Source organism: Pan troglodytes, chromosome 7 (assembly GCF_028858775.2).
Source record: "Pan troglodytes isolate AG18354 chromosome 7, NHGRI_mPanTro3-v2.0_pri, whole genome shotgun sequence".
Lineage (NCBI taxonomy): Eukaryota > Metazoa > Chordata > Mammalia > Primates > Hominidae > Pan > Pan troglodytes.
In genome coordinates, this window is record NC_072405.2 from 68820605 (window position 1) to 68836851 (window position 16247).

The following is a 16247-nucleotide window of genomic DNA, read 5'->3' on the forward strand; positions in this document are numbered from 1 at the left end:
GACAAACCTAGTATAATAAAGTATTAGTTACGTAAATGTCCAAGAACTCATTCTAAATTCTCTTTACTGTGTATAGGAATCACTCACTTTGCTATATGTAGTATATCAAATTATAAAATACTGTTATATAAAAATATCAAGGATATTTTTGAATTAAAACTACTCAGTACATGTTCAAACCCTTCCATGTTTAACTCTGGCATTTATAGATCATTGCTATAAAGATTTTAACAATACTGAAAAATTATATTAACTTAGAAAAGCAGGTGTGTGATTTTGTATGTTAAATTCACCAAAATCAAGACCTTTCTTGATTACTACTAGACATAATTTTATAACTACCCTTCTATTCTTAAATAAATAATAATGTGCTTTTTATAGCCTTCTTTTTAAAAACATATCACTATATATTATTAGTGTATAAAATGCTCCCAAAAAATGGAGACAAAAAAATTCTAACATTTAATATTCTTGACTTTGGCTTTAAAACTTTTAAGTGAAATCTGACCAATTTCCAGTGGTCCATGATAATGGAGGAGAGTAATGGAGGTCATTTAGAACCTCAAATAAACAATCATTGCTTTTGTCAGTTTTTCTCCTTCCACATAGATATTTGGAGAATGACCTAAGAGAAGCCAGAGTAGCTGTCGATATGTTTACATTCTCTGTTTCTCCCAATGTTAACTAACTGCAAAACATGCAGATGAAAGAGCATCCAAAGGGACAGGAGAGAGACAAGAAACGCTCTACCTAAGATAGGCCAGTCAGCTCTAAACAATCAAGACGTGAACTACTTTCCAAGAGTCTACAATTATTCCTGAGATAGGCTCTAAAAACAGAAAATAAATTTTCTAAAGTTAAAAACAAAAAAACATTTAAAACCTAATGCATATGTACCTGTGGCAGCAGCCTGAAATTTTAGGCAGAAATCATTATCCATTCTTCAGGAGAAATGGACTTCTCTTTTGTCTTACTGGTTTAACCATGCTAGAGCACTGGGAGGCCTACGTCTGCACTTGGGGTCTGTTTTCATCTCAGGCATCTCCTGTTGGGTTGTAAACTCTTTCAAGAGTCCACATATGAACCCTAAGGCCACTCAATGTGGTGCTCAGGAACAGGCTCACTTTGCACTGGACTGCCTGGATTCCAATCCTGACTCTGCCACCTCTTAGCTGTGTGGCCTTAAGCAAGTATAGTTAACCTCTACATCCTTCCGCTTCCTCAGCTGTTTGCTGGAGAGGATAAAAATGATAGGGTTGAAGATAAGATTAAATCAAACAAAGACTGTGGAACAGGCTTGGGTCATCAAAATTCACTTAATGTCCATTATTATTCTTAATCTGGATGCCCTACAGCATCAAATATAGTTTTTCCATATAGTAGCTCTTAATGACTATTACTAGCTCCTTCTATCTATAAAGACTCTACTTTATGGGCAAAACCTCATATCTTGCAAATTCTATAAACTCTGCTATTATGCCATCTCTTTCTTTTCCTTCCTTGCCAAATTTGTGTATGAAGAAATGATGACCAGCAAAAAGCAAGTACTGATGATAATCTCCACACCCCAGCTGCTAAAACTGTGCAAGCAGCTGTTCAGATAACACAACCTGGTACCAAGAGTCCACCAGGAACCTTGAGAACAACTCATTTCTCACCTCTCACCTTTGCTGTCTTTCACCACCACTGGAAATGCAAACCACTTTGGTCTGTTCTCCTTTCCTGGCATCTCAGCCCTGAACCACCTGTTTTTTTTGTTTGTTTTTTACTTCTAACTCAATCTCTCCTTATCTTCCACTGCACTCTCTAGAACAGAACAACTCTGCATTTCTGCCAACATCTCCCACCACTTCCTGATCTACCTGAACCCTTCGAGTCTGCCCAAGGGCACAGCTCTTTTGCAGGCCTTTCAAGTGGATGCCATGCAGTCCCCCAGGGAGACAGACTGGGGTCCATGGTCAGTGCACTCCTGCTCCCTTCAGGGTGGAACTCTGACCCACGTGCTAAAGCCATCCTCCCGAGGGGACCATCTTCTAAGGCTATCACGCCCTCCTTCTTTCTCCCTTACTGACCCACTAGTCAATCTCTCCCAGGCATCACCTCCTGCTGCCACCCTGGATGACTTCAGCATTCAGGGGGTGACCCATCCCCTCCCTGGCCTAAGTCTCTTCACCCGTCAGTCCGTGGCCTTCTGCCCCATTCCACCCGAGCAAACCAACCCTGAGGACACTCCTGGTACGTGCTCTCATTCTGAAAACTTTAACTCTGAAAGACTGGCCTCTCTGACCAGATGCCCCGGGCCATCCAGCTCTCCTGCTCTTTCCTCTCTCCCCTTCACTGATCACCAGGTGCCAAGGCTGGCAGGTCCTTGTGGCCTCTCCTTCCCCCTCCTGCCTAGACATGGTGTGGGACTGGCTAGACAGAATGATATCTCTCCAACCACTCTCCATTCTTTAATCCTTTTACCTCCTAAATCATCTGCTCTCTGATGGATCAACACGACTTACCAGAACTCTCTATTCCTTTACCCGGATAAAGAAAAACCCACCATACCCTGTCCTGTATGATCTGGGGCATCCAATCCCAAGGGGGTTTCCCTCAGTGACTGCCAAATATATTATCATCCCCTTCTGGTCTATTTCAAGACTCAATCCCACACCCACGTTTTCTTTGCTCTATAAATAATTTTGCTTTGTGTGTCTCAGAGATAATGAAGGTTGTCAGGCATGAACTCCCTCAATGTCCTGCCTTTCTCCACCTACAAATCGGCCCCATGTGTGCCCACACTTTCCTCCTGGCCCTCTGTTTTGGAGAAGGGGCGGGTCTGCTCCTATCTGAGATTAGTCCACCTGCATAAGCTCTCCATCCCATGCCCTCTTGCCTCCTCCAGGACTTTTCCACATCAGTGACACCCTCTCTTTCCAGTATTTTTAATCTCTATGTCTGCAATAGCTCTTATTGCTCAGGGAAAAAAAAATACTACAGGCAGATCTCAGATCTCAAAAGATTCACTGGACATCATCGCTAGTTATTGCCCCATCTGTCCTTCCTTCCTTTGGCCAAGCTTCTTGGAAGGAAAGTCTACTCAATGTCTCCGACTTCCTCCCTCCAAATTTCTCTCCTCCAGCCTGAGGACCCGACCTCCCCCGATGGATTTCAGCCCATCCCTCCCTTCCCCTCTCCTTCCCTCCTTCCCTCCTTCCTTCCTTCCTTCCTGAAATTTTGCTCTCAGTTCTGCGATTTCACTCTCTCCTGAGAATCTGCACACAGATAACCTGAATTTTTCATCACAGAAACTTATGAAAAGTTAGAAAAAGTGTGCTTGCTCTCCAGGCTTTCCCTTGCCTGCAATAATGCAGCTTGTTCTTGGAAATACTCGCAGTAGTTCTAAGGGGCTGGGTTTTCAGTCGGGGGCTCTATGAATCCAGGTCACCTGTTAAATGCTAAGAATCAGGAAGTGAAAATACTAAGTTATCACACCTAATTCCATCCACAAATATTTATTGAGTACCAATTCCAAAGATGAAACTGACATGTTCCTTTCCCTTCTATATATGAATATGTGGTTATTTGTATTCTTATTTTTATTTTACTATTTTTTATTCTTACTTTTAATAATGAGATAGTACCTTCTACTGTCTCAATTTCTCAGATTTGGATATTTTATTAACTTTTCTGGGTTATAACAGTAGTCTTTCATAATTGTTACTTCAATATACTAAAAATTATCAAAATATATTTGTATAATGAAAACATTTTTCATTAATATTTTGTGATTTCTTTCTAGTTATATAACGCCGTTATAAAATACAAGGAATATAGGTCCCCGCCTGTGACACCATGAAATAAATAGTAAGAGGACTCACTGAAAAATGTAAGGATTTCCTTTAAATTTCTATGACATGTCATATTTGCAAGATGCTGATTTTAAAATATTAAGAGCCTAAACTGGATGGCTACTTTCAAACATCAATAAAGACATATCTAGGAGATATGTATTAAAAATTGTTGCAATTAATTTTTGATATATATGCCATAAAAAAACAAGTTTAAAAGGGCCCATTATCGAACTCTCTTTGGAAAATTAAGTTTCTGAAGAACACTGTGCTAACATGCTCTAATCCCAGGTTATCCAACAGGCAGCCCAGAGCCACGCAGAGCTGCAACTCTGGTTTCTGGTCCTGATGGCAGCTTTAAAGCTAAAATTTCCAGATACTCTTTCACCTCTAAATCTTTTACGATGTCAAATACGTAATAAGACAAAATTTAGAAGATTCACCTTAAAAACTGAATTAAGTTTTTACCTCTGAAAGCACGTGGCCTGCTTTCATATGTTTGGGTAAATTTATATACTCTTCTTTGCCTACCACAGAGCTCAAATCCAAATGTTATATTGACTATATCTGCCAAGGTCTTTGCCAGTCTGATTTTTATCAGTGTTTCCTATAAGGCATTTCAAGTCATCTCAGAGTGAAAATTGTTAATAAAGAAGGGCTAAAGTAATCTACTACATACTTCTATATTATTGTTATTGGGTTTTTTTGTAGATTTTTCTGTAAACCAGGGTCTAAAGACATTTTCTGAAATCCTTTTTCATAAAATAAACTCTACCTTCAGGAGTCATTTTCTAAATCATTTCTCCAAAGACCCTGAATGCTACTCTGAAGAAAATTTCTAATAAATAAAGGAACTATTTTCTATCAATGAATATGTCTGAACTCTGATAAACCATAAGGATCAAGTTTTCTGTTTTTATCAGGTGTTCTCTCTATGTGTGTAATTTCATCTCTAAGCAATAAAATTGAGAATAAAATTTTACAAAATGATTTAGAAATTAGCATCTCTAAACAATACGATAATCACAGCAGACCAAATTACCTGAACAAACAGAGCAATGATGGCGATTCCGTGCGGCTTCCCCACAGCCTCATCAATGCTGCCAAACAGAGTGGAGTTCCAGTGGATCAGATGGAGCTGAGTGAGTGGCAACAGACAGACCACATCATTTAATGTGCTACTTCTAGTCATATAAGCAAAGATACAGCCATTTCTTTACTATTTCTATATGGTATCACATACCACAAGAGGATCACAAGTAGACACAAACTACTGGCTTAATACGAGTTCTCTGTATGAATTCCTTCCTTCTTATTTCTGAACAGAAGCAGTGCTTAGTGGATCGCTGCCTCTTAAGTCCAGTTTTAGTCCTGATGAGGAGGAAGACAACTGGAGGGACTCACAGACTTCACATTGATTCAGTTATCTTTCCTTGGATGTCATCCTTTTGAATCTCCATGAAACAAAACTCCAGGTCTGGGCACAAACACTAGAACTCATTCAAAGGATGAATACCTGCATAATCAAATACTGCATCACCCAGTATTTCCATCAGGAGATGTACAAAGCCAGTTTCCAGTTCCAGTAAATTATTTCAACTTTCTAAGAATATTCAGAGATAGCATCCTGGAAAAAAAAAAAGCTGCATATTTAAAGCCATGGTAAAATAATAAATGCTGATGTAAATCTCTAAAAGAAGGCGATTTCCTGCACTGGCGATAAAATTTTATCTGTGAAGAAATGACAAACAATGCTCAGAGGCCTCCCTCACTCCTAGCCTCATAAAGCTTTGCAGCTTTCAAGTTTATCTAGAATACGCACTTGCTCCTACAGCACTGATAAAACACTTGCAAGAAGCCAAGCTCAATTCCTGATTAAAAACCAAATGTCCACTGAGGTTCCTAGTATAATAGTAGGTAGGTAAACCTTCTGCCTAGAATATTACCTTCATCACTATAGCTTTTCATCGTTATAATTACTTACCGCCTTGCGACGTCGCCTCATTTTAAAATTAGTTCTAACACCAAAAGACATATCTAAAATTCAACCACTATTTATTTTAGCATTTATATTAAAATATTCAGGAAAATTATCATAAGGATGGCCACAAATTGGATTTTTCCACTGCTGAATTTACCCAGGTAGAATCTGATATTATAAAACTGACCACTAGGGGGAGGTAATGAAGTCCTCTACCAATAATAGAACAGATAACTAGGAAAAGACTGTACCCATGGCCCACTCAGCCAGGTCAGGCTGTGAGGCTGTGAAAAACTCACAGAGACTGTGACTACCCAGTAAATGCAACTGAAAGGCACTGCTTTTAAGAAAACGATGTTCTATAATCTCTCAATAATAAAAGACAATTTTAATCTTCCCTTCTCCAGCTGCAACAACAGCATAGGAGTCCTAGTGGTAGAGGTAAGAACTGATTGCCTTAATTAAACCACCAACAAAGAAGGTCTAGGCCCAAGGTTAAAATAAATTTTTATTCCACAAATTACAAAATTCCAACTGGCATTTTTCTTACTTCTCACAGCAATATTTTGGGGCATTTTTTTAAACAAAACATTAATAAACCACAAAAGCATGGGTTTTTCTTTTTCCCTACTCCCCACAATTCAGCAACATCATCACTCACAGCTGCCCTTCAAAAGCTGCTGCACATTTTTTGTGTGTTTAAAAAGCTGAGAGTCCCCACTCCTTAAGTGTGCACTGTGGGTGGTGACTTTGTTTCAAAGAGTAAAGTATGGAACAGGGATAAAAATAGTGACTTTACAGTGGATAAACCTAACAAACACTACCTGATCAAGGTCAACATCAACAGTGATTAGTCATGTTGATAGGGTGTATGTATCCCTATATGTGATGAGCACTTTACTGCTGTGTTTTCTCTCAATGACCCATAACCCAATCTAGCCACAAGAAAAACATCAGACAAATCTCAGTGAGAGACACTCCACAAAATACTTCACCAGTAAGTACTCCTCAAAACGGTCAAGGTCATCAGAAACAAGGAAAGCCTGAGAAAAATGTCACAGCCAAAAGAAGCCTAAGAAGACATGAGAACTAAATGTAATATGGTGTATGGTGCCATAGGTGAGATCCCAGAACAGATGAAGGACATTAGGTAAATACTAAGGAAATCCAAATAAAATGTGGATTAGTAACATATCAGTATTGGTCCATTAATTGTAACAAATGTAACCATGCTAATGTAAAATGTTACTAATAGAAGAAACTGGGTTTGGGGTATATGGGAATTTTCTGTACTGTCTTTATAATTTTTCTATAAATGTTAAACTGCTCTAAAAAATATTCTTTTTAACAAAAGACAAAAATTAAGAGAAATGCTGGCACTTCAGCCAACCCAAGCTAACAAGGATAACAGAAGGTTGCTATGACCCCCACATGTCCAGCAAAATAACACGAAATGAAAGCAGCAACAGCAGCTCTCCCATGCATCCTTCACTCTACCTTCTGGGTCTTCAATAATCACCTGAGTCTTGGCGATTCCAGGGCAGGAGAGATTCTCCCTCCCCTCACAATAACAAGGGACCCAAGCTTTGAGAAACAAAGCTCTGTCCTGCTTCTGATAAACCTTCTTCTCTTGAAGGTCCTTTCTCTCATTTTCAGGCCAAACAAATCATGACAGACCCCCTTTCTACACCAGTAGAGGTTGGCTAATTCAAGTACCAGGCAAATGTCCAACCCATTCTGGAACTTAGCCAACCTTCAGCTGTAACCTAGTAGTGGTAACCTAGGTGCGTGGCCCACAGGCACAGCACTCTGCACCTGCGCTGCCTCTCAAGTTAGCTCACTCTGCTACCCATGCACCTTTCCTCTCCATCTGTATGAGTCTGCTAGGGCTGTCATCACAAAGTGGCACTGACTGGGTGGCTTAAACAACAGACATTTACTTTCTCACATTTCTGGAGGGTGGAAGTCTGAGATCAAGGTGTGGGCAGGGCTGGTTCCTTTTTAGCCCTGTCTCCTTGGCTTATAGATGGCCACCTTCTCCCTTTATCTTCACACAGTCTTGCCTCTCTAGGAGTCTGTGTCCAAATTTCCTCTTCTTATAAGGACACCAGGCACAGTGGATTAGGGCATGCCTAATGACCTCCTTTTAACCTAATTATCTCTGTGATGACTATGTCCAAATACAGTCACAGTCTGATGTGCTAGGAATTGGCACTTCAACATGAATTTGGCAGGGACACAATTCTGCCCATGACACCAGCTATCTCACCCTTTGCTTTCTGCTCACCATAAGAAAGTCTTTTCAAATCTGAAAAGCTTGAATTATTCACATTGACATCTGTTCTGCCACTGCCCCTTCTTTATTCCAATGATTTTATCATACTGTGCCTTATATTAATTAGTGCTGGTTCTGTTCCACAAAGCAAAGCCACAGAGGCAGGAAAATTATAAGTGCTTTTGAAGGACTAACAGTACCTTAGTGGGTAGCTAGAGGGTACATAAGTCTGGCAATGACAAGAGGTGAAGCTAGAGAGCTAGAGGGGTCAGACAGCACAGAGCTTTAAATGTTACCATAGCTGTATTCTAGAAAACACTAAAGCAATATATTATTGCAGTGAATATTATTATTATGTATGCAGTCTGGAATCAAACTCCCCCATAATAACCTCTTTCTTTCAAAGGTCTTTTTGACAGTACAGGGGCTGGATTGGAAGTAGCAGACACTGAAAGCTGGAATATAAGCTAGGAGGATACCACAAAAGTCCCAGCTAAAAAACTATGACAGGAGTGCAGGACAGTTAATTTTATGTGTCAGCTTGGCTAGGCTATGGTGCCCAATTGTTTGATCAAACACCAGTCTAGATGTTGCAGCGAAGGTGCTTCTTAGATGTGATTAACATTTAAATCAACAGACTTTGAGTAAAGCTGAATGCCTCCACTACATGAGTAGGCCTCATACAATCAGTTAAAGGGTTTAAGAGCACAGACTGAGGTCACCCAAGGGAGAAGGAATTCTGCCTCCAGAACTCTGGATAAAAATCAGCCTGCGTTTCCAGCCTTGAAACTCAAGCTGCAACATCAACTCTTGCATGAATTTCCAGCTTTCAGCCTACCTTGCAGATTTCAGATTTGCCAGCCCCCACAACTACATGAACCAGTCCCTTAAATTAAATCCCAATCTCTTCTTTCTCCCTCTGTTTCTCTCTCTTTCTCCCTCTCCCTGTTTCTCTGGAGAACCCTGACTAATACAGATCATGCAAACAAACAAAAAAAAAGTATGGCAACCAACAGAAGTTTAAATCTGATGACGACTAATACCAATGGGAATAAAGAAAAATGACCCTAACAATCAAAGTGACAACATTTGGGATTTATTCTTCTAAGACAAAACATGATCCCTTTGGGGAGGGGGGATGAAGTGACAAAACAATCCTCTGATGATCAGAAATAACACATTAAAACTTCTACTTATATTTATTTTTATCAAATGCCTTTTTATTTCAACTTTTTCTATGCTTCATAAAATACATAATATAAATACATATTAGTGCATGAATATAATTTATTAACAAATACATATATTATGGATACACGCTCCAAAGTTTGTTCTAATGCAGTGGTTAAAGACATCTGGAGACAAACAGGTCTGAATGGAAAAGCATATGATACTACAGATATGGCTTAGGAAATGATGAAGTGGCCTGCAGTACATCTTATGAACTGGCTTATTAAGGTCCAAGTAGACAGCTATTATCAGCAGAGAGGACTCACCAGACTCACTTCAAAGCCTAACTGCCCAGATACGCTCTGGGGTGTGTCTGGTCTATGGAGAGGGCAGGATACAGAGGCGGCAACCCTGTGCACTTCTCCAGCTCCATTATTCTGAGAGGCAATGTGCTCTCATAAAAGACCTCTGCTAGGAATCTCATCTTAGATTCTTGTTTCAGTTCTACAACTCTTTAGCTCTGTGAACTTCACTAGTCACTAACTTCTTTCAGCATGTCTCTCTGTAACACAGGAGACCGTATCTTAAAAGCTTGGATTATTCACGCTTTTCTCTGTCTTCCCATAGTACTCTTTTTCCTATATTCTTATCACGTTTTACTGTTATTAGCATTATATATAGCCAGCAAAGGCAGGGAAGCAGGATGATGGATTCTGACAAAGAAAAGCAGCCAACTGGATTATAGTTTAGACCAAGTATGTAAATGCCACTTACCATTTCTAAGGAGAGCAAGGGTCGGCGGCATTAGCACTGCATCTGTTTAGAAGTAGACGGGCCACTGCATAGGGTCACTTACTCCTCCAGGGTCCACTGGACTAAAGATGGCTCCAGGCAGGACCCTGCCCCACAGGCCTTCAAGAGCCTGGACCTGCTCTACCTGGTAAACACACTGCACAGCAGGTGGCTGAGGGGCTGCCTCTTGCAGCCTGAACCCAAGGCCTACTATGGCTACCAACAACAATAGCAGAATCCCTCCTGCGGAAAGAATCTGCCTCCAGGCTCCCTTCAGCCATTCTCCCTCCAAAGGCAAAAGGTTTGGCCTCCTCCTACACTTGGGCACCTCAGGGTAGAAGAAAGTGGTTTTCTGTAACAATTAAAGCTGAGTCCTTCCTCACTCCTTATAACTCTTCCCCCCAGCCCACCAACAGGAGGCAAGTGTTACAAAGACATAAAACAGCCAAGATCCATTATTACTCTGGCAGCATGATGATCATTATGTCTTCTGTTAAAAAATTGGACCACAGGAAAACCACCATGATGCATCCTTTTACAGCTTCAGGGAAAATCTTGGACTGAGCTTTTGCTACAGGACTCACAACTTCATATTCCCGCAACTGATTATGCTGCCTTACCATTAGCACCTGTGAAACGTTCAAAACGTTCATCTTAATGCACTTAACTCACAGAATAGATAAATTTGTCCAAAGTTAAGAAATTGCGACATGCCACAGCCTTATCATCATTTGTCACTGAGAAAAATAAGTTTGAAGACTTCATGGCAGCTTAACAGAAAGCTATCTTCACGACAAATGAGGTTTATTACTAACATAAATAATACGACGGCAGCAAAGTACCAAAGAATGAATCATGAAGAATGGAAAAAGTAGTAAACACTGAAAAGGCAATTATGACTCACAAATTTCCTTTTCCCCAGCCCTGGGCACTCATACAAATTCTGTGACATCTCCTAACTGCAAATGCAGGGACCTTTCCTTTCAGATGTCTTCTTGACACCTCAAGATGAACATTTCTACAACTGACATCAACCCTCTTCAAAGGAGCTTCCCACCCACACACTCTTCACAGAACTCCCCTTCCTGCCCCACTTGCCAGGCTTGAGACCTGGGACCCCCGTGCCTTTATCTCCAGAGCTCATCTAGACCTCTCCTGGGCCCTGGCATTTACATTATGAAGCCCAACTAATCTCTTTTTAACACAACTTTCACCACATTTCCTCTGTTGAAAATCTCTGATTTCCTTTATTTCCTATCCATATCAGACTTACATTTCTCAAACCACATCCTTCCCCACCCTAACTCTCCCCACATGCTCAAACCAAGCATGACCCTGACTCCTCACAACAGCCTCCCCATTCTGCTTATGCCCACTCACCTGGAATGCCTTTCCCCAATCTGCCCTGACACCCACCCAAATCCTACCTGTCCTCCTAGGCACTGATGGGCATTTGACAGAAAGATGGAGGCTGGAGATGCCAGAAATAAAGGGTGCAGGGAGGAGGGGGGACAGTGGGAAGGGAGAAAGAGACAGAGAACTTCAACCAACAGATAGGAAGAAAAAGTAAGAGAAAGAGGGGAGATAACTGGGATTTCTACCAAAATCATTTTATCAAAAGGGAGATAAGTTCAGGGGTGTTTTGAGGGTTTGGTTTTTGCAACAGATGGGGTCTTGCTGTCATCCAGGCTGCAGTGCAGTGACAAATCACAGCTCACCGCAGCCTTGAACTCCTGGGCTCAGGTGATCCTCTCACCTCAGCCTCCAGGGGAGCTGGAATTACAGGTGTGAGCCACAATTGAATTCAGTTTTAGATAGGAGTGTAAACCCACATCAGAACAATCAAACTAGTGCCCCATCAGTGAGAGGTGCAGAACTCCTGCTGCCTTGAGAAAGGGCTAAAGGTACAGGGAGCAGATACCCCTAGAGCACGGGTGTTCAATCTTTTGGCTTCCCTGGGCCACATTGGAAGAAGAAGAACTGTCTTGGGCCACACAGAAAATATACTAACACTAACAACAGCTGATGAGAAAAAAACAATTGCAAGAAAATCTCATAATGTTTTAAGAAAATTTACAAATTTGTGTTGGGCCATATTCAAAGCCATCCTGGGCTGCATGTGGCCCACGGGCCACGGGTTGGACAAGCTTGCCCTAGAGAAATGTGACCTTGTAGAGTTGGTTCACTCACGGATTGATACGGTTTGGCTGTGTCCCCACCCAAATCTCATCTTGAATTGTGGCTCCCATAATTCTCACTTGTTGTGGGAGGGATCCTGTAGAAGATAATCAAATCTTGGGAGCAGTTCCCCCCATACTGTCCTTGTGGTAGTGAATAAATCTCACGAGATCTGATGATTTCAAAAGGGGTTTCTTCTTTCACTTGGCTCTCACTCTGTCTCTTGCCTGCCGCCATGTAAGACGTGCCTTTCACCTTCCACTATGATTGTGAGGCCTCCTCAGCCACGTGGAACTGTGAGTCCAGTAAACCTCTTTTTCTTTATAAATTACCCAGTGTTGGCTATGTCTTTATCAGCAGCATGAAAACAGACTAATACATGGATCAAGTCTTGAGAGAAACTGACGGGGGACCAAAGACTGAGCTTTGGAAAATGGTGAGATAACGAAAGAGGGACTATCGAATATGCAAGAGGGAACTCAGAAAATTCCAAAGTGCCATTAAAAGAGAACAGACTTTCTAGAAGACAGTGTGGGCATCAATACTGTCAAGGAGATACTAGCAGCAAAGCTATGACAGCTGCAAAGAAACAAGGAAAAATGAGGACAGAAAGAGACTTTGGACCTATTGTTTTTTAGATTATTGAGATGGCAGTTTCAAGACAGTGAAAGGCACACAGGGAGAACACAGAGACATCAGGATAAAACAAGTGGAGCAAGGCCAATCAGCCTATAAGGTAGGCAGGATTATCAGAAAACAGACATTAGAAGTCAGCTGAAATCACTGGTTGAGAGTGAGCAAAGCTCACCTTTGACTTTTTAATATTCTTATCTATTTTCTTAATGGTTAAAAGTAAAACTGGAGAGAAATAACAGGCTGCTGTTAAGTTTTGATGAATAATAAATATTCAATGCAGCCCATGAACTCAGATGTAACTGGACCTGTAAACCACTTTCTACCCAATGTATAGTCATTAAGAACTTTCCTCTGAGCCAGGACACTATAGAGTATAGCTTCACAGAGGGAAAAAATCATCAAGAACAGATCTTCATTTCTGTGTCCTGATTTTGCTTAATTGCCTTCCTCAGCCCCCAAAAAATCCAACTATAGAAAACTGTAGCAGGTCCCAATAGATTCTGAGTTCCAGAAGCCAAGTATCTCACCCACCCAGGCTCTGCCACACTCAAAACAGCCCTTCTCAGAGCACTCAGAGGGGGCTATAAAATTTTGAAAAAGAAAAAAAAAGATTATATCTCAGCTGTTCTTATGATACTGGAAATTGAAAGAAAGAAGATAGTAAGCACTGGAAAAAGAAGGGAAAAAAGGGGGAAAAGGAAACAGGAAGTAGAACATTTGAGTCACAAAATGGGTCATTAAATAACTGAGAAATAGTTAACAGAGAAAGCACCATCTCTTTCCAGATCCACTCATAATTATATGAAGCAGCCCATTCATCAGCAGATAAATCAAGATTTAGTGTGTATTATTCTCAGATGCTGCTACGCTTTAAGTCATCATTGTCAATATATTATGCGGCTATTATTCAGAGAAGGACGTTCAAGGTGTAGACAGATATAACAGTGACAAAATACTGTAAAGCATGGAATGGAACATAAATTATTCGAAATTCTATCTCTAGCTATCACCTACCTGTTATGTCTGCCAAAACCTAACCATGTCTTGTATACAGATAGGTAGAAGAGAAATAGGGGAATGTGACAGAGGGCTTCAGAGCAACATCCCCCATGAAGACGTTAATATCAAAAGGTATTTATAGTGTTCTTAGGATTCAGAATCTTTCATTTAAAAGGCACTAGTGCTATGTAATTTATAAAAAGAAGATCTTATTTCAAAGCAGAATGACTGCCTCTTTAATTGCTGACTGATTTCCTGCCTTCTTAGGAACAGGGCTTTATAACACCATTGGACTCTTCTCCCAAAAATGAAGCTTCCTTTATGAAATTCACTATAAAAGATTGGGAAAAGCTTGGTGCAGTCATACATCAAAGAAAAGAAAAACTACATCATTTTTATGTTTTATATTTAATGTAAAATCAGAAGCAATTAAAACTCATTCTTAAACACTGGTTTCTTGATTTCCAGGAAATATCCTACATTTTATTTTCTAAAAAAAAAAAACCTGAATTGTAGGCTATAGCTGCAATTAAATTGCTATAACTTCCCTACTTCATTTATTATTTTGTAAAATAAAGAAAGCAAAGAGATTGTCAATGGGTCTTGTTATAGAATGTAAGTCATTTATAGATTGGATCTGTTCATTCTATACAGTGAATCAGTGACTAATGGCTGCAATCCTCTCCCTGCTCATCCCTGAATGAGAGCCACGATGATGAAAGAGTTCTGAAATAATGGCAGCATTCATCTCAACATTTATTGAGCACTGACAGTATCTAGGGTTTTAGTGTTCACTGCTTCTGACACTGGAAATGCAAAGACTCAAATCTTGTTATAAAAGAATCCAGGATGTAAATAAACAAAAATAAGAAATTTATAGCCCAATAGAAGAAAAGGATGAGTGAAAAGGATTAGTGCACAATCAAAATGTTAAAGGATGCTGTGGGTATTTTTATTGATTTAATAGGCACTGATGTTACATTTTCTGCCAAGAACTGTTCTTTACAAATATTACTTCATTCCATCCTCATTAGCATCTTTATAATAATAGATTCTATGACCACCATCAAACACCCCAATTTAACAAGAAGGAAATGGAGGTACAGAAGGTGAAGTAACCTGCCCAGGATTATACAGCAAACAAGTGACAGAGCCAGACTGTGGACACAGGGAGTGTGGCTCTACCACCTATGCCACCTCTGATCCCAAGAGGGAGGGTTGGAAAAGACAGAGCGGGGTAGACTGCACAGTGTGAGTATTCAGACAAAGCATGGAGGAATGGCAAGGTTATCTGCAAAGACAAGAAAAACTAGGGAAAGGAAGGGAGGGTGTGAGACCCAAGATACTGCTAGCATGCCAGCCACACACCTGGTGTTAGTGAGCACTCTCACTCCAGCTCCTGGGAAAGCTACCTGAGCTGAGTCTCCTTTGTAAAAGGGAGACCAGACTGTCTATCGTGTGATGCCCTTACAAGGGCAAGGAATAGTCTCTGGAAAGGTTTTAGAAAATATAGAGCAAGTGCTGGCTAAAGCAGAATCCGAGTCAGAGAAGTGGGAGGTTCTCTGGCAACAGAAAGGTGGGCAGCACTGAAAGGTCTAGCGCCCCACTTTAGAAAACACAGGTATGGTCACTTACCTTCAGTAGGGCTATCTTCTCATTATGCCGCTGAACTCACCTACTTACTTTCTTACAGTTTAAAGATAACTAATAATGCATTCCATTATAGAAAGCCAGATCACTGCCATAGAGCCCCAATGTCAAATGTCTCCAGAAGTGAGGACAGCGGAGCTGTGAAAAACTGAAGAATTGGGGCCATGCCTCCAAGTGTTTAAACTCTACAATTTACAAAATACAGTGCCAGCTGGAGCCGTCCTTAAATCCAGCCCAAAGGCCCACCAGTCAGCATCCCCACATACACATCATTAATATTCTAACACCAAGGTCACCTGCCTCCCAGAGAAAATAAAACCATCAGAAGGAACTGTCTCTGCTTCCTGCCAGGACCTCCTGCCAGTCTTTCCTCCCTCCTCCTCTTTTCCAGGAGTAAACATCTGCTCCTTTCTGCCACAGCACTCAAGGGTCTTTCATCCACCAGCTCTTTTCTGAGCCTTTAACCTCTCTCCCCTTAGCTCCTTCTCAACACCATTTAATATGCATAGATGTTTCTCCTCTTTAAAAAAAAAAAAAAAAAAATCCTTGACCTCACATACCCTCCTACTACTTTCTCTTCACAGGTAACTGTTTAAAAAATTATCTCCACTCCCATCACCACCTCCTCCTTGCCCATTTCCTCTGCTATCTACTGAAATCTGTCTCTTGTCCCATCAGTTTAGTGAAACTGCTCACCATGTTCCCCACTAAATCACGTTTTCGCCTGGGA

General features: G+C 40.7%; 1 protein-coding gene across 1 annotated transcript in view; it reads right to left on the reverse strand.

The window, feature by feature from the left end:
- The window catches only part of CA8 (carbonic anhydrase 8), a 93602-nt gene that overhangs the window by 39319 nt on the left and 38036 nt on the right, over positions 1–16247 (reverse strand). The window contains exon 4 of the mRNA XM_024345179.3: positions 4879–4974. Coding sequence (XP_024200947.1) covers positions 4879–4974 — 96 coding nt within the window. The remainder of the gene's footprint in view (positions 1–4878; positions 4975–16247) is intronic.